Source organism: Mandrillus leucophaeus, unplaced genomic scaffold (genome assembly GCF_000951045.1).
Source record: "Mandrillus leucophaeus isolate KB7577 unplaced genomic scaffold, Mleu.le_1.0 Scaffold535, whole genome shotgun sequence".
Classification (NCBI taxonomy): Eukaryota; Metazoa; Chordata; class Mammalia; order Primates; family Cercopithecidae; genus Mandrillus; species Mandrillus leucophaeus.
The window spans coordinates 1,107,046-1,124,850 of NW_012105753.1; the positions used below are offsets into that span (position 1 = coordinate 1,107,046).

The 17,805-nt window shown below is 40.1% G+C and overlaps 2 protein-coding genes across 2 annotated transcripts in view; one reads left to right on the top strand and one right to left on the bottom strand.

Moving 5' to 3' along the window:
* The window catches only part of LARP7 (La ribonucleoprotein domain family, member 7), a 31,577-nt gene extending 30,122 nt beyond the window's left edge, over positions 1–1,455 (bottom strand). The window contains exons 1-2 of the mRNA XM_011997277.1: positions 1,346–1,455; positions 784–942 (exon numbers count right to left, since the gene is read on the bottom strand). The gene's annotated coding sequence lies outside the window, so the exon portion shown is untranslated. The remainder of the gene's footprint in view (positions 1–783; positions 943–1,345) is intronic.
* A 133-nt stretch (positions 1,456–1,588) lies between these two features.
* The window catches only part of ZGRF1 (zinc finger, GRF-type containing 1), a 102,901-nt gene continuing 86,684 nt past the window's right edge, over positions 1,589–17,805 (top strand). The window contains exons 1-4 of the mRNA XM_011997288.1: positions 1,589–1,734; positions 5,417–5,507; positions 6,994–7,074; positions 14,817–14,876. Coding sequence (XP_011852678.1) covers positions 5,487–5,507; positions 6,994–7,074; positions 14,817–14,876 — 162 coding nt within the window. The 5' untranslated portion in view covers positions 1,589–1,734; positions 5,417–5,486. The remainder of the gene's footprint in view (positions 1,735–5,416; positions 5,508–6,993; positions 7,075–14,816; positions 14,877–17,805) is intronic.

Here is a 17,805-nt window from a genome sequence, read left to right on the forward strand (position 1 = left end):
CAAAAAAAAAAAAAAAAAAAGCAGGTACATAGGCAATCAGGAACGTTGAAATAAATATTAATAAATACTGCTCAGAATAATAATTAATTGCATCTTTACTGGACAAACTCATTTCCATGTTGTTGTAGCGGGTTACATGGTTGAAAAATAGTTCAAAGATCACGAAAGACAGATAACCTGGAAGACTGAGTTAGACAAGACACCAAGTCATTTGTGTGTGTTTGCTATTTAAAAGTATTTCGTAATTTTTCCTGAGGAAATTATATGCGAAATGTTTGTTTGGAGACGGAGCCTCTCTCTGTCGCCCAGGCTGGAGTGCAGTGGCGCGATCCCGGCTCACTGTAATCTCTGCTTCCCGAGTTCAAGATTCTCCCAACTCGGCCTCTTAAGGGACTATAGGCGTGCACCACCACTCCCCGCTAATTTTTGTGTTTTTAGTAGAGACGGGGTTTTATCATATTGGCCAGGCTGGTCTCGAACTCCTGACCTCAAGTGATCCGCTCGTGTCGGCCACCCAAAGTGCTGGGATTACAGGCGTGAGCCACGGTGCCCGGCCTCGCAAAATGTTTTAATAGGTACATACACGTTTTCCTGAGAAGCTAATCCATAACTTTTATTAAGTTTTCAAAAGCGTTTCACAACAGGTTAAGAATCATTGTTCCAGTCACTGCTTACAATTCAAGTCCCTCAACACGTAGTGGCCTGTGTCTTCTGCTTTGTCTGAATCTTCTCGTCTAAATTTCCTTACTAAATTTTCAAGGCCCAGGTTAAATGGCATCTTACTCTTTGAGATGTTCCACCACCCTGTGTCCTCTAATTAACTGCCTCCTCATTTGTTTTCGCTTAAGTTTTTTTGCTAACGCACTCTGCACACCGTATCTAGCACTTGTTAGTTCCCTTCCATAACTGGATTTTTAACTCTTTGAGGACGATGGCAGAGTCCTGCAAAAGAAGATGATAATTTTAGAATATAAATCCTCACGTTCACTACCCTCTGGCAGCCACAAGTCAGCTCCAATCTGCGAAATACTGCACTGTCTTTACTGACTGCTGCTTCTCTCGGCACCCGTACTTCCACAAGGACAACGTCATAGGCAGGGCGCGCCCCAAACCTCCCCACGCTGGGCCCCTACGCGCCCCTACTCTCTGAAAACGAGAACTACAAGTGCTGCCGGAAGACTTTTGCGCGTGCGCATAGATAACTAGGTCAAGGAACTGATGGGTGTGCAGGCGGGAGGCGGGGTAAGAAGGACGACAGATGATAGAGTGGACCGCAAGAAAAAGGACGGAGAGTTAATCAGACGTCGCCCAAGCTGTGCGACCCTATACGCCGCTTGTAACTTACTCCGTTCAACTCCCAAAATACAGGGTCAAGTACTGCGGCCTTCAGCCCTTTCCGTCTCCCGATCCTGATAGTCTTGGTTACTTTCGCGTCATAGGATGAGCGACAACGTTCGCCGGTCCCGGTCGAGAAAGACGGGCCCGAGGCAGTGCGCGCGCCACCTACGTCACAGGCGAGGTGCTTCCGGGAGGGCGGGGCATCGGAGAGCGCGGCTGGCTGAGAGCCTCGAAGCCAAGGAAGAATTTGATTGGCGGTTTGAAAGCGGCGGTTTTTGGCTTGGGCGGAGGTGGGCGGGCCAAGTTTTGGGTCCTCATCTGGTGAGGTCCCGCGTTAATGACGTCACATTCTTTCGCGGGAAGAATTCGAAAGTGGATTTTCTGCAATTTTGACAGGTGAGGTGAAGTGTTTCTCGGGCTTTCCTAGGAATGGCTTGAGCGATTTGGGGCGAAGGGACGAAAGACTCTGCTCCGTAATAAGAGAACCGGGAAGGATGCTGTTTGGAACCAGGATTAGGGTGGTCGCAGTAACAGCTACCCCGACTACTTGTAATAAGGGTTGCCCCTTCACCGCTTTTCCCAGGCCCTGCTTTGCAATTTCGAGTACGTATGAGGACCAAAGGGGACTTTGCTGTTCGTATTTAGGACTGATAAAGGATCAAGTCTCCATTTTCATTTGGTGCCACAGGATTATGGTTATTAGAATCTTGGCAAATGATATGTGGGTTTCCTTTGTTTATTTGGACTGGATGGTTTCTTAACAATGTTGAATTCGTGATTCCAAAACTTTGTTATCTGAACTATTTAGAGGTTCAGGGTTAGGTTCAAAAAATCCTCCTTGTCTAAAAACAAAAGGAAAAACATCTTGTAATTAAGCGAAAAATGGCTCATGCTTTACTGAGAACACCGAGTTTTATGTATATATATTGTGTGTGTACATATCGTAGCACAAGGTATATATATGTGTGTGTATGTACGTATATCTGTATATGTATGTATGTATATAATTATCACAGAACATCTGGGATCTTTAAAAACTTCTTTGGAGATTAATCTTTCACCTGTTAGAAGTCGGTCAGCAGGTGAATTGGCTGGTAGACGTGGACAGATGAACACTTGGAAAAAACTCTTTATCTTTGCATCTCACTTAAATATATGATGCTATTATCTTAAATAATTTTTTCTGATTAATACTAAGATAAGAAAGGGTATTGACTTTCAGTGAAGAAGTATTAGAGCTCTTGTAGATTTTAAAAGATCCAGTTAGCTTTTTGTTTGAGGTTTTCTCCTGTAATCGAATTTAACCATCCTTTAAGAGTTTCCATCTTCCAAGTTCTTTTTGAACTATACATTTCCAGAAGTAATATCTCAATTTAGGAAAATAATAGAGAATTTATCTTGCAATTGCGAAATAGCATGTAACTAATCCTAAATTAGTAAATATTGGGTTCCTAATCTGTAAATTGTAATAATACTTATTCTTCAGGATTATGAGACTGATAAATACTATATGTAAAGTGTCTCGTCCAATTCCTGCTTGATACATAGTATGTAATCAATAAATAGTTATATAATACATATGATTACACACAATAATTATATATAACAGTAATATATTTATATATTATATAATTACATAATAATTATAATGTATATAATTAACATCATATAATGTATATAATGTAGTTTATAATATGGCACTTTGGGAGGCTAGGAGGATTGCTTGAGCCCAGGAGTTTGAGGCTGCAGTGAGCTATGATTGCAACACTGCACTCCAGCCTAGGTGACAGAGAGAAACCCTGTCTCTATCAAAGAAAAAGAAAAGTTAAAAAGCAAACAAAAGCGAAACCTCCAAATAAAGCATTTAACAGTCTCTAGCATATGGTAGCACTGAATACGTGGTAGCTATTAAACAGATCTGATATTAATGACTGCCACATGCCCAGCACTGTGTCTGTACCATGTATTCTCATCTATGTACACAGCATATCCAGCCCAGGAGTGGTTTTCTGGATCTCTCTTTTATCTTCTTGGCATTATTAGGCATCAGCAGTTTATGTGCGCTGGAGGGGAGGGAGATAAGATGTGAGAGTTATATTTCTTTTTTTTTTTTTTTTTTTTGAGATGGAATCTCACTCTGTCATCCAGGCTGGAGTGCAGTGGAGTGATCTCTGCTCACAGCAGCCTCCGCCTCTCGGGTTCAAGCAATTCTCCTGCCTCAGCCTCCTGAGTAGTTGGGACTACAGGCGCATGCCACCATGCCCAGCTAATTTTTGTATTTTTAGTAGAGACGGGGTTTCACCGTGTTGGCCAGGCTGGTCTCGAGCTCCTGATGTCATGGTCCACCCGCCAGGGCCTCCCAAACTGCTGGGATTACAGGCGTGAGCCCACCATGCCTGGCCAGGTGTTATATTTCTGAAAGGCAGTCCTTCTGTAGGTTTGGTTTCTGTCCTGTGACCTGTGTCATGAAGCAAGTATGCATATCTCATTTGCATACCCCTTACCTATCCTTTCTCCAGATGACCTTGATTAGTCGAGGGAAGATGCCACTCACTTTCTTGCACTTCACTGCCCCCTCCCATTTATTATTATTATTTTTTGAGACAGATCTTTGCTCTTGTCGCCCAGGCTGGAGTGCAGTGGCATGATCTCGGCTCACTGCAGCCTCCACCTCCCGGGTTCAAGTGATTCTCCTGCCTCAGCCTCCCAAGTAGCTGGGATTATAGGCGCACACCACCACGCCCGGCTAATTTTTCTATTTTTAGTAGAGACGGGGGTTTCACCATGTTGGCCAGGCTCGTCTTGAACTCCTGACCTCAGGTGATCCGCCTCTCTCGGCTTCCTGGAGTGCTGGGATTACAGGTGTGGGCCAACGTGCCTGGCCTGCACTTCACCCGGTAATTGTACTAGAGTTCCCTCATCAGACATACCAATTCTTGTTTGGAAAGACCTTCACTGGCCTTCCCTTGACTAATGGTTATTTCAACTTACAGCTTAGGCTTTACTTCCTTGAAGAAGCCTTGTTTGATGATCCACACCAAGCTGGGTGACCCGCCTGTGCTTATTCCTGCCATATTTTATTAAATTTACTGTTTATCACCCCACCATACTGAAATTCTTTGAGATGGAGGGTAGAGTTTCCATTTAAATATTTTAGCCTAGCATAATATCTGGCACATAGTAAGTACTGAATAAGTATATGTAACTTATAAATAATATGTAAGTGGCATATTTTATATGTCTAAAAGAGGAACTGAACTCAGATCACAAATTACAGCTTCTAGGTCTTTTAGGTCTGTATTCTCAAACTTGAGTGTCCATCAGCATCACTTGGAGGGCTTCTTAAAAGACAGACTGCTGGGCCCCCAACCCCAGGCTTTCTGACTTAATCGATCATTTCTTACTAGTTCCCAGATAATACTGTTGGTCCAGGGGTCACATCTTTAGAACCACTTCAGGGAAAAAAAAGAAAGTATGTTTCTTGGGCATTTCTATTTACTTCTTCACTGATCACCATCAGTGATTTTAGATTTCCAAATTTGCCCACAAAAACAGTTTTATCCAATAGCATAACATAACTACAGTAACTGTTGCAACAGTGTTGGAAAGATTTTTCCTTGCAGAGGTACTATATAATTGGTCCTAAATACTGTGGTATATTGATGCTAAGAGTTGAAAGGAAAAATTTAAAACACAAGGGGGCCATCTTGTGGTGGCCATAGCAATTCAGAAAACTTTAAAAATTGAATTTGTGCTATAGGAAACCAAACATGTGGAGGACAAATTCGTGTTTTCTGATACATATTATGCATCTGGAAAAATGTTTGCAGACTACAGATTAGTTTATATATTTTACTTAGTTTTTTATTTACTTGTGAAAAAATTCTTGTTTCACAGCATGGTATCACTTTTACAGTGTCCTCAGTGATAGATAATTTTATTACACCTCTGTTTCCCTTGGTAGTTAGGTAGTCTTGGAACTGTGATTCATGCCTGTGGTCAGGAGTTTATTGAGAAAAATTTTATTTGTTATTTTTAAGAAATCAGGGTGGAAATTTTATGTCATTTTTAATTTTAGGTGGTATAAATAGTTGAATAAGTACTTCCTATTTTCTGGACCCAGCTGGTTTATAACTTAAGAAGAAATAATGGAAAGCCAAGAATTTATTGTAAGTTTTACCATTTTTCACAATTTGGTGAAATTCCTTTCCTCTCTCCCTTTCTTCCTTCTTTCTTTTTTTTTTTTTTTTTTTTTTTTTTGAGACGGAGTCTCGCTCTGTCACCCAGGCTGGAGTGCAGTGGTCGGATCTCGGCTCACTGCAAGCTCCGCCTCCCGGGTTTACGCCATTCTCCTGCCTCAGCCTCCCGAGTATCTGGGACTACAGGCGCCCGCCACCTCGCCCGGCTAGTTTTTCTTTGGATTTTTTAGTAGAGATGGGGTTTCACCGTGTTAGACAGGATGGTCTCGATCTCCTGACCTCGTGATCCGCCCGTCTCGGCCTCCCAAAGTGCTGGGATTACAGGCTTGAGCCACCGCGCCCGGCCCCTTCTTTCTTTTGAAGGCGCTTCACAAACATATTGCTGTGTTGCCAGGTTTAGCAAAAACAAAACAAAACAAAACAAAAAACAGGCTACTCAGTTAAATTTGAATTTCAAATAAACAATGCATACCTTTTTTAACATTAGGATCCCAAATATTGCACAGTTTTTATCTGGTAACCCTATCTGTTACCTACTATTCATACTTGTTACACAAAATCATCACTTTTCAGCCTTTTGGCTAAGATCAAGTATTAGACAAAGTCCTTTGTAACATATTCTTTGGAAGTGTGAGACCGGGAAACAATTTCTTTCTCTTGAAGAACTGGCATTCGTCTTCTGTATAGGTCAGCGGTTCTCACACTGTTTGATCTCGGGACTCTTCAACACTCTAGAAAATTATTGACCCCAAGTAACTTGTGTATATGGGGGTCTTATGTCTATTGATGTTTTTCATACTAGAAGTTAAAGCAGAAATGTAAAAAGTATTTATGATTTGGCTTAATGGAAGACAACTGGATTCTCATGTTTGTTTCTTCTACATTCAGGTAGCAACTGAATCTTACAATATTGCATATACATAATCCTGGGAAACTTCATTCTGCACCCCTGAAGGAGTGAGGATGAAAAGACAGCATTATGAAAATAGTTTTGACTTCACAGATACTTGTAAAGGTCTTGGAGACCTCCAGGAGTCTCTGGACCAAACTTTGAGAACTGCACAGATTATTAGTACTGTGTAATCCAATAATTTTTTTCCCTTCCCACTGATGACTGGAGAGCTCAAATTACTTTCAGTGCTCAGTTATCTTTTTTGTTTCTTCCTTGTATTTTTCCTGTCCTTTCTTCCTTCCCCTGCCATTTCTTCCCTTATTCCCCCCTTCTCCTTCTCTCTCTCCCTTCCTTCCCTTTTTATTTCATTTAATTAATGTTTAATGTTATTGTCATGCTATCTGTGTTTTTGTTTTTAAAATTTAAAAAATTGATATGGGTGTATGTGCCTTTTCTTGATGAAAGGTGCCTTAAATATATTTTGTATGTAGGAAGGATATATAAAATATATGACATTGAATATATATAAATGGAAACCATTTCTTTTGTGTTTTTGGAAATAAGGTTCTATATACTCATCAAAAGATGAAGAAGTCAAAAGTGTGGCAAGATGGAATTCTGAAGATCACTCCCTTTGGAAACAAAGTGAGTACAAAGCAGTTGACTACAGGGTGCAAGAGCGAGGTTCTCGATTTTTGATTGAATATTTTAAAAATTGTACGTGATAAAATGTCAAATATATCCATACATTGAAATGATGTGAAAACAGATTTTCAAATGATCCCCATATCACAGTGGTTCATTTGTGCGTTCTAAAAATGTTCATTAATAGAATGAATAAGATCTGTTATCCAGTAGCACAGTACAGTGACTGTTATTATTATTATTTTTTTGAGGCAGAGTCTCACTCTGTCGTCCAAGCTGGAGTACAGTGGCACGATCTTGGCTCACTGCAAACTCCGCCTCCCGAGTTCAAACGATTATCCTGCCTCAGCCTCCCAAGTAGCTGGGACTGCAAGCACCTGCCACCACACCTGACTAATTTTTTTGTATTTTTAGTAGAGACGGGATTTCACCATGTTGCCCAGACTGGTCTCAAACTCCTGACCTCAGGTGATCTGCCTGCCTCAGCCTCCCAAAAGGCTGGGATTACAGGTGTGAGCCACTGTGCCCGGCTGAGTGACTATTGTTAATAATAATTTTTTGTGTATTTTCAAAATAACTCCAAGAGTGGAATTGGAATGCTCCTGACATAAATGATAAGGCCAGGCATCATGGCTCACACCTGTAATCCCACCACCTTGGGAGGCTGAGGCAGGAAGATTGCTTGAAACCTGGAGTTCAAGACCAGCCTGGGCAGCAAAGCAAGACTCTGGCTCTACATAAAAAATAAAAGTAAATAAAAAAATTTTACAAAAGTTATAAACTGCTTGTTATATACTAGGCATAATGCTTTAAAAGTATCAACTTACTTAATCTACGTAACTCTCCTACTAGTTAGGTACTCTTTTAATCTTTATGTTACCGAAGATGAAACTGAGGTGCAGAGAGATGGAGTAGCTTGCCAAGGGTCAAAGCTGGAAGGTGGAGGAGCCACATATGAACCTAGGCTTTTTGTCCCCAGAGCCGATATCCTAACCATTCTCCATTCTACTGTGTCTTTTTTTTTCTTTTTTTGAACCAGAGTCTGACTCTGTTGCCCAGGTTGGAGTGCAATGGCAAGGTCTCAGCTCACTGCAGCCTCCGCCTCCCACATTCAAGCAGCTCTGCCTCAGCCTCCTAAGTAGTTGGGACTACAGGTGCCACTACCACGCCCGGCTAGTCTTTTGTATTTTTAGTAGAAACGGAGTTTTGCCATGTTGGTCAGGCTGGTCTCGAACTTCTGACCTCAGGTGATCCAAATATTACCAATTTTAAAAAAGAACCTTGTTACAGTTGAGTCACTAATTTTACATAGGACACATTGACAATGTCTGTGGCCTCCTGAATGAAGCCCCTACTCCTCAGTCTAGCAATTAAATATAACCATATTCTGTTCTTATTTTTCTTATCTGTCATTGTGAGGTTATCACTGAGGGAAACTTTTTAGTAGAGAAAAGGCTATCTACTATTTCTCTTTTTTTTGTTTTGTTTTGTTTTTGAGACTGAGTTTTACTCTTGTTGCCCAGGCTGGAGTCCAGTGGTGCAATCTTGGCTCACCGTAACCTCCACCTCCCAGGTTCAAGCGATTCTCCTGCCTTAGCCTCCCAAGTAGCAGGGATTACAGGCATGCGCCACCATGCCTGGCTACTTTTGTATTTTTAGTGGAGACGGGGTTTCTCTGTGTTGGTCTGGCTGTCTCGAACTGCCAAGGTCAGGTGATCTGCCCGCCTTGGCCTCCCGAAGTGCTGGGATTACAGGTGTGAGTCACTGCGCCTGGTCTGAGCCACTGCGCCTGGCCCTACTATTTCTTAATATTTAATTTGTTAAAACAGTAAATTAAAAAACGAATTTTGCCTTAAGTCTTCAAGTTCAATTTATGTAATCCTATTAAATTTGTAAACCTAGTTAAGTTTAACAGTTACTTTCAGTAGGGTTTTCACTTAATGTTCAAGCAACTTAAGTTGAAAAAACTAAGTGGTTTTTTTTTCCTTTTTTTAGACAGAGTCTTGCTCTGTTGCCCAGGCGGGAGTGCAGTGGCACAGTCTTGGCTCACTACAACCTCTGCATCCAAGGTTCAAGTGATTATCCTGCTTCAGCCTCCTGAGTAGCTGGGATTACAAACACCCACCACCATGCCTAGCTAATTTTTGTGTTTTTAGTAGAGATGGGGTTTCACCATGTTGGCCAGGCTGGTCTCGAACTCCTGACATCAAGTGATCCTCCCACCTCGGCCTCCTAAAGTGCTGGTATTACAGGTGTGAGCCACTGTGCCTGGCAAAAGTAGCTTCTTAAAATTAAAAATAACACAAATATTTTATTAGTTTTTTTGTTTGTTTGTTTGTCTTTTGAGACAGAGTCTAACTCTGTCACTCAGGCTGGAGTGCAGTGGTGCAATCTCTGCTCTCTGCAACCTCCACCTCCTAGGGTTAAGCGATCCTCCCACCTCAGCATTCCAAGTAGCTGGAACCACAAGCACACACCACCTCACCTGGCAATTTTTACATTTTTTGTAGAGACAGGGTTTCACCATGTTGGCCAGGCTGGTCTCAAACTCCTGAGCTCAAGCCATCTTGGCCTCCCAAAGGGATTACAAGCATAAGCCACCGCGCCTGGCTCAAATATTTGAAATATCAGATTACCTAATGTCAGATTGGCCAATAACTAAAATCTATTCATGACTATAATTCAAAAGTATTGATATTTTTGATTTGAATTACTTCATTTTGTCTATATCCAGTTCTAAATGTTTCAGGAGTTACAAGGTACTTTCACATTGAGTAAAAAACATGTTGTTACCCAAGTAAATTGGAGTTATATCAACAAACTGAGGCTGCCAGTAAGATTTTAGAGTGAGATTTGAGACCCAGGGCTATAGATAATCAGGATAACTTGAACACCATCACCAAGGGACATGTCGAGCCCTGTGTTTAATTGTTGTAACAACAGGATCTCCAAGTCTATGCTCTTTGAAAGTGGTGGTCTCATGGTTGCTATCGCTATGTTCAAGTCATGTGATTAATTCTTCTAATTTAAATAGATGAATATTCAGGTCTGTGCATATCCATATGTTTTTTAAATATGTAAACTAATTCATTCAGTGTCTGATGCTATTCTATATAACTTTTTCTTTTATATTCTGCCTTTTTCTTTAGATCTAGTGTCTTTAAAATCTTGTAGATATTTAAAAACCATCTGATTGGATTCTGCATATGCTTTGTGTTGTCTTCTGGTTCCAAATTATTATGGTCATGCTAGTGCTACTATTCCAACTTTATCTTCAACTATAGCATACATTTGTTGAGTGCCCATTATATATCTCACACAAGTAGGTTATAGGAAAACAAGGTAAATTCAAGTTAGTCCCTGAAAGTTTCTGTGTTCTAGGTAAGTTAGTTATCTCACTGTTTCCGATATAACGCCCTCATTCTTAAATGCAGGCTGTTGCTTATATTCTTCTCTTGCTGGTTATGCCTTTTCTCTGTCTAAATTCTGTCAAAGTTATTCATCTTCCACTGAATAAGTCATCAACCTACCAACATATTGCTGGTGAACAGTGGGAAAAGTCAAGTAAGATAGGTGGATGCAGAGTAGAAGAGCAGCTAGCATCAAATGTCAAGTAGACCTCAGTTTCAATTCTGGCCCTTCGCTTATTAGATGTATAATTTTGGGGAAGTACTCTCAGTGCCTCTGTTCTTTCTTTGTAAAATGGGGAAAATGATGCTTCGTAAAGTTGTCTTAAGGATTAAAATAAGAAACATGTAAAGACCTTAATAAAGTACCTGCCACATCCTAAGCACACAATGAATGGTAGTTTGTTATTATAGTTCTTGTCTTCAAGGGACTTTTATCTAATTTTTGACTAAGGGCATAAGGATTATAATATGTTTGTTTAGGATTCTATGAGATTACAAAGTAGAGACATTTAGATCTGTCTGTGGTTCAGGGAAGTCTTTCTAGATGAAGCATATATGTATATATTTTTTGTTCTGTTTTGTAAACAAAATTGCTAAGTTAAGGGGAAGGGAGCTGAATATTGTGTCCTAGTCCCAACAACCTGAATGTATGAAATGATATGAAACGTGGGGAACTATAAGCATTTAAATCTAGCTGAAATGAAGGCCCCATATTGGGAAATGATGCAGTATAAAGCTAAAGAGGTAGACAGGAACCATATCATGAAGAACTTTGTGTGCTCAGCCCTAGGAGCTAATGAAGAATTATGAGAACAAGAGTGACATATCATATTTGTATTTTATTTTACTTTATTTTTTTGGGACAAAGTCTTGCTCCGTCACCTAGGCTGGAGTGCAGTGGCACGATCTCGGCTCACTACAGCCTCTGCCTCCTGGGCACAAGTGATTCTTGGGCCTCAGCCTCCTCAGTAGCTGGGATTACAAGCATGTGCCACAACACCTGGCTAGTTTTTGTATTTTTGGTAGAGACGGGTTTCACCATGTTGGCCAGGTTGGTCTCAAACTCCTGACCTCAGATGTTCCACCCGCCTTGGCCTCTTAAAGTGCTGGGATTACAGATGTGAGCCACCATGCCCGGCTATGTTTGTATTTTAGAAAGATTGGTTTGGCAGCAGTGTAAAAGTTGTGTAGGGTGAAAGTCAGATTGGGTTTCAAAGACTTATAGTAGAGGCTGTAGAATAATCTAGACAAAAAGTAATGGAGGTCTGACCAAGCAGACATTAGCAATGACGATGGAGAAAAAGAATGATTATAGATAAATTATGAAAATATAGCCTTTTAAATCTTGGATATAGAAGGTGAGAGGAGGATCCAGAATGACTTTTAGGTTTGTGTATTTATTTCCCAAAATGAAATATTTCAAAAAGAAAAATGAGTTAATGGGAACAATCAAGATTTTTAGTTCCATATTGAATATAATAAATTTGAGGCTGGGTACGGTGGCTCATGCCTGTGATCCTAGTACTTTGGGAGGCCAAGGCGGGCAGATCACTTGAGGTCAGGAGTTTGAGACCAGACCAGCCTGGTTAATGTGGTAAAACCCTGTCTCTACTAAAAATGTAAAAATTAGCCAGGCATGGTGGCGGGTGCCTGTAATTCCAGCTACTCGAGAGGTTGAGGCCCGAGAATCGTTTGAATCCAGGAGATGGAGGTTGCAGTGAGCTGAGATCATGCCACTGCACTCTAGCCTGGGTGATAGAGTGAGACTCAGTCTCAAAAAAAGAAAAAATAAATAAAATAAAATAAATAAATAAATTTGAAGTATCATAGAAACACTCACGTAATTAGCTGTAGAGATCTAGACCTCAGGAAGGAGTTCCTGACTACTAGTATAGATTGGAAGTCCTTGGCTTTTAGATGGTATTTGAAACTATTGGAGTGTATTCATTTATTCAACAAATATTTTTTGAGCATCTGAGTGAGTTACACACTGTTCTAAGAAATACAGCAGGGAACAAAACAGATAAATCCCTGACTTCATGGAAATAACATGGAGGAGAGAGACCGCTAAATTAAATGAATATGTATGTCTAGTGAAAGGCAATAACAAGGACATTAGTGTGGTTGGAACGGAGTGAGCAAGGGCGAGAATGGAGATAAAGGGGATTATATAAGCCTCACTGGCTATGGAAAGAACTTTTGTTATTCTTAGGGAGCTGTAGAGACGTGGGAATGACTTGAGCAGGAGCATAACATGATCTGATTTATATGGATGATAGTGCTCAGGGAGGGTGTATCAAATTAAAAGAATAGAGGGACAAGAATACCAATTTTTTTAAACAGCTTTATTGAGATATAATTCACAGTTCACACACTTCAATTCACCCATTCAGTGATTTTTAGTATTTTCACAGTTTTGCAACCATCGGCACAATTTAAATTTGGCATATTTTTGTCACCACCAAAAGAAATCTCATACTCATTAGCAGCTACTACTCAGTACCCAGCCCCCAGCCCTACCCAAACACAAATCTACTTACTGTCTCTATAGATTTACCTATTCTGGACATTTTGCATGAATGAAATTATATAATAAGTAGTATTTTGTGAGTAAGTCTTATTTAGCATAATATTTTCAAGATTCTTCCATGTTGAAGCATGTATCTTCATATATATTTTATTTTTTATTGCCATATAATTTTTTTTTTTTTGAGACGGAGTTTCGCTCTTGTTGCCCAGGCTGGAGTGCAATGGCGTGATCTCAGCTCACCATAACATCCGCCTCCCTGGTTCAAGCAATTCTCCTGCCTCAGCCTCCTGAGTAGCTGGGATTACAGGCATGTGCCACGAAGGCCAACTAAGTTTGTATTTTTAGTAGAGACGGGGTTTCTCCATGTTGGTCAGGCTGGTCTCGAACTCCCAACTTCAGGTGATCTGCCCATCTCAGCCTCCCAAAGTGCTGGGATTATAGGCGTGAGCCACTGCACCTGGCATGATTTTCTTTTTTTCAATAGACAGGGTCTTGCTCTGTCGCCCAGGCTGGATTGCAGTGGTGCAATCATAGTTCACTTTAGGCTCAAACAATCCCTCTGCCTTAGCCTCCAAAGTAGTTGGGACTACTTAGTCTTACACCACCGTGTCTGGCAAATAAAAAAAATTTTTTGGAGATAGCGTCTTGCTTTGTTCCCTGGATTGATCTTGAATTTCTGGTCTCAGGTAATCCTTGCATCTCAGCCTGCAGAGTACCTGGAGTAGCTGGGATTACATCACGAGCTGTGTAGCGAGCCCAATACGTCATGTTTTATTTATCCATTCATAATGCAGTTGATATACTTTTGGGTTACTTCAACTTTTTGGCTATTATGCATAATGCTGCTATGAGCATTAATGTGCAGGTTTTTGTATAGACATATGTTTTTATTTCTCTTGGGTATATACCTAGGAGTGGAATTGCTGGGTCATGTGGGAATTTTGTTTAATCTTTCAAGTAATTGCCAGACTGTTTTCCAAAGTGGTGGAAACACCAGTATTAAAGGGGCTAGTGGAAAAATTGCTATGATAAAGGGCTAGAGATATAAGGGGAAAGCTAGAAAATGATAATAACCTTAGCATCCTTTTTTCCCTCCTTAACCCTCACATTTAACAAGTTTTATTCATTGTACCTCATAAACAATTATCTTATCCTTCTGAATGCCAATACCTTATTTTAAGTGCTAATCATCTCCTTTATCCTGTATACCATCCCATTGCAATAATCTCTTGAAATGATCTTGTCTCCTGTTTGTCCCCTTTAATGTGTTTCAATTGTATTTTTTTCCCAATTTATTTATTTATTTTTTTTAATTGAGATGGGGTCTCGCTCTGTTGCCCAGGCTGGAATGCAGTGGCGTGATCTCAGCTCACTGCAACCTCTGCCACCTGGGTTCAAGCAATTCTCCTGCCTCAGCTGGTATTTTTAGAAGAGACGGGGTTTTGCCATGTTGGCCAGGCTGGTCTGGAACTCCTGACCTCAGGTGATCCACCTGCCTCGGCCTCCCAAAGTGCTGAGATTACAGGCGTGAGCCACTGCACTCAGCCTCTTCCCAGTTTCATTCTAATATCCTCCTGGTAGCAATTAAGTTCTTGAATTTATTTATGTGTGCCTTTACTCTCTTACACAGACTGATGCATAATAAACATTCAAAATAGATGCATTTTCAAATCCAAGTTCAACAAATGTAATCCTTTCATTATATGATGACTTATGTAACAATTACTTATTTCCTCTTGAAGATATTTAAGAAAAGCATAATTGTGTTGTTCCTTTTTAACCTTTATTTTGTTTTTATACAGGCAATTTTATATGATGACAAAGGAGCATGTTTGGAGAGTGTGTTTCTTAAATGCCTTGAGGTATTTTAGTGTGTTTATCTTATTTTTAAGTTATTATTTAAAAATCTCTTTAAATCCTTTATGAATATTGTTAATGTAGTCATAATACTAATACTAATAATTATAGTTAGTATTTGTTGAACATTATAACTAGACTTTGTGCTAAAACCTTTTAGATATGTTTCCTTTAATCTCTACAACTGATTTTTTATAATCTAAAAAAAAAAACCTGATTTTTATAGATTAAGAGTGCAGTGCAGAAAGGTTAAGTAACTTGCTCATGTTCATAGAGTTACAGTGGTAGGAAGGCTTGATCCCAGGAGGTGATTCTAGAGTCCAATTCTACTACATGATTTTTCCATAGGCAGAGGTCTACTGTGGGAAATTTTTTGTGACATATTCTCATTTAAGTATAATATTCTCTCACCTAAAAACAGAACTACCATTCAACCCAAGAGAACTATAACTAGATATATACCCAAAGGAATATAAGTTGTTCTGCCATAAAGACACATGCATGTGTATGTTCATTGTAGCACTATTCATAGTATCAAAGACACAGAATCAACCTAAATGCCCATCAGTGATAGACTGGATAAAGAAAACGAGATACAAATATACCATGATGTACAGCCATAAAAAAGAATGAGATCATGTTCCTTTACAGGAATATGAATGGAGCTGGAGGCCATTATCCTTAGCAAACTAATGCAGGAACATAGAAGACCAAATATTACATGTTCTCACATGTAAGTGGGAGCTAAATGATGAGAATGCATGGACACGGAGGGGAACAACAGACACTGGGGCCTACTGGAGGACGCAGATAGGGTAGGAGGAGGAAGAGGATCAGAAAAAATAATGGGTACTAGGCTTAATACTTGGGTGATGAAGTAATCTGTGTAATAAACCCCCATGACACAGGTTTACCTGTATAACAAACCTGCACATGTACCCCTAAACTTAAAAGTTAAAAATAAGTATGTAAATAAGGTATTCTATCAAATATGTAGTTTGTGTTTTTCCTCTCAAAGAGGAAAAAGGATAGAAAGAGAACTAAAGGCTTATTTTAGTGAAGAATTAGGATATTAAAGTTGGTCGTTCTGGGTTCATTTCCCAGTTCTAAATACTTCCTGGCCCACCTAAATTCTATATCTAACTTCCCTGATGTAAAATGTAGATCACAGATGGACATTACTTACAGGGTCGGTCTGAAGGTTAGAAATAACTTTTGTAAAATGCCTAGCAGTTTTAGTTAGTATAGTGATTCTTTTTTTTTTTTTTGAGATGGAGTCTCTCTCTGTTGCCCAGGCTGGAGTGTAGTGGCACCATCTCGGCTCACTGCAGCCTCTGCCTCCTAGGTTCAAGTGATTCTCCTTCCTCAGCCTCCCGAGTAGCTGAGATTACAGGTGTGCGCCACCATACCCAACTAATTTTTTGTATTTTTAGTAGAGATGGGGTTTTACCATGTTGACTGGGCTGGTCTTGAACTCCTGAACTCAAGTGATCCACGTGCCTTGGCCTCCTAAAGTGCTGGGATTACAGGCATGAGCCACCACACCTGGCCTAGTACAGTGATTCTAAATGTGTTAAAATGCATACTATGATGATGATGATGTTTAATTTTGGCCATAGGATTTAATTCGTTTTGAAATTTTACATGACATCAGTAGTGGTTATGGTACTTTTATATATTTTTAGAAGGGTCTAGGAGAATCAGTATCTTAGTATATGGTTTGATTGGTGGTAACTACTATTATTTCATCTTAAAAATCATTTCAGGCCAGGCGCGCTGGCTCACGCCTGTAATTCCATCACTTTGGGAGGCCGAGGCGGGCGGATCACCTGATGTCAGGAGTTCAGGACCAGCCTGACCAACATGGAGAAACCCCTTCTCTACTAAAAATACACAAAATTAGCTGGACGTGGTGGTGCATGCCTGCAATCCTAGCTACTCAGGAGGCTGAGGTAGGGGAATCACTTGAACCTGGGAGGCGGAGGTTCGGTGAGCTGAGATTGCACTGTTGCACTCCAGACTGGGCAATAAGAGCGAAACTCCGTCTCAAAAAAAAAAAAAAAATCATTTCATTAGTAAAATATTAATCTGATACAGATTTTTTGTATTTTCAAATTAGGTTGATAATTTTTTATTTTTATTTTTGAGATGGGGTTTCGCTCTTGTTGCCCAGGCTAGAGTGCAATGGCGCGATCTCACCTCACCACAACCTCCACCTCCTGGGTTCAAGTGATTCTCCTGCCTCAGCCTCCCAAGTGACTGGGATTACAGGCATGCACCACCACACCCTGCTAATTTTTTTTGTATTATTAGTCGAGACAGGGTTTCACCATGTTGGTCAGGCTGGTCTCAAACTCCCAACCTCAGGTGATCCGCCCGCCTCAGTCTCCCAAAGTGCTGGAATTACAAGCATGAGCCACTGTGCCTAGCGATAATCTTATTTTTATGCTGCAGTCAGAGGTGGTGGCAAGTACTACATTTACTCATTAATGTGATTAAAATGCATTTTTAGAATATGATTATTTAAGCAACTGTAATGATTTATAGTAATGTTTAATTTGTGATAATTATGAGTATCTTATTCATTTAAAGATATATAGTTGGTAATAACTCTAATTTTTGAAAAGTTACACTTAGTTGTATGGATTCTAAGTGAATTGCTTGAGAGGAGGCATTTTTTTCTCATCTTTGTATCCCTAGTATGTAACAAGGGGCCTCATGTAAGTCCCCAGTATGTAATATTTATTTACTAATTTAATTTTGTTTTTAGAGACATTGTCTCACTCTGTCATCCAGGCTGGAGTACAGTAGTGTGATCATAGCTTACCGCAGCCTCAAACTCCTGGGCTCAAGGGATCCTTCCACCTCAGCCTTTCAAGTAGCTGACACTATAGCAACATGCCACCATGCCTGGCTAATTTTTTTTTTTTTTTT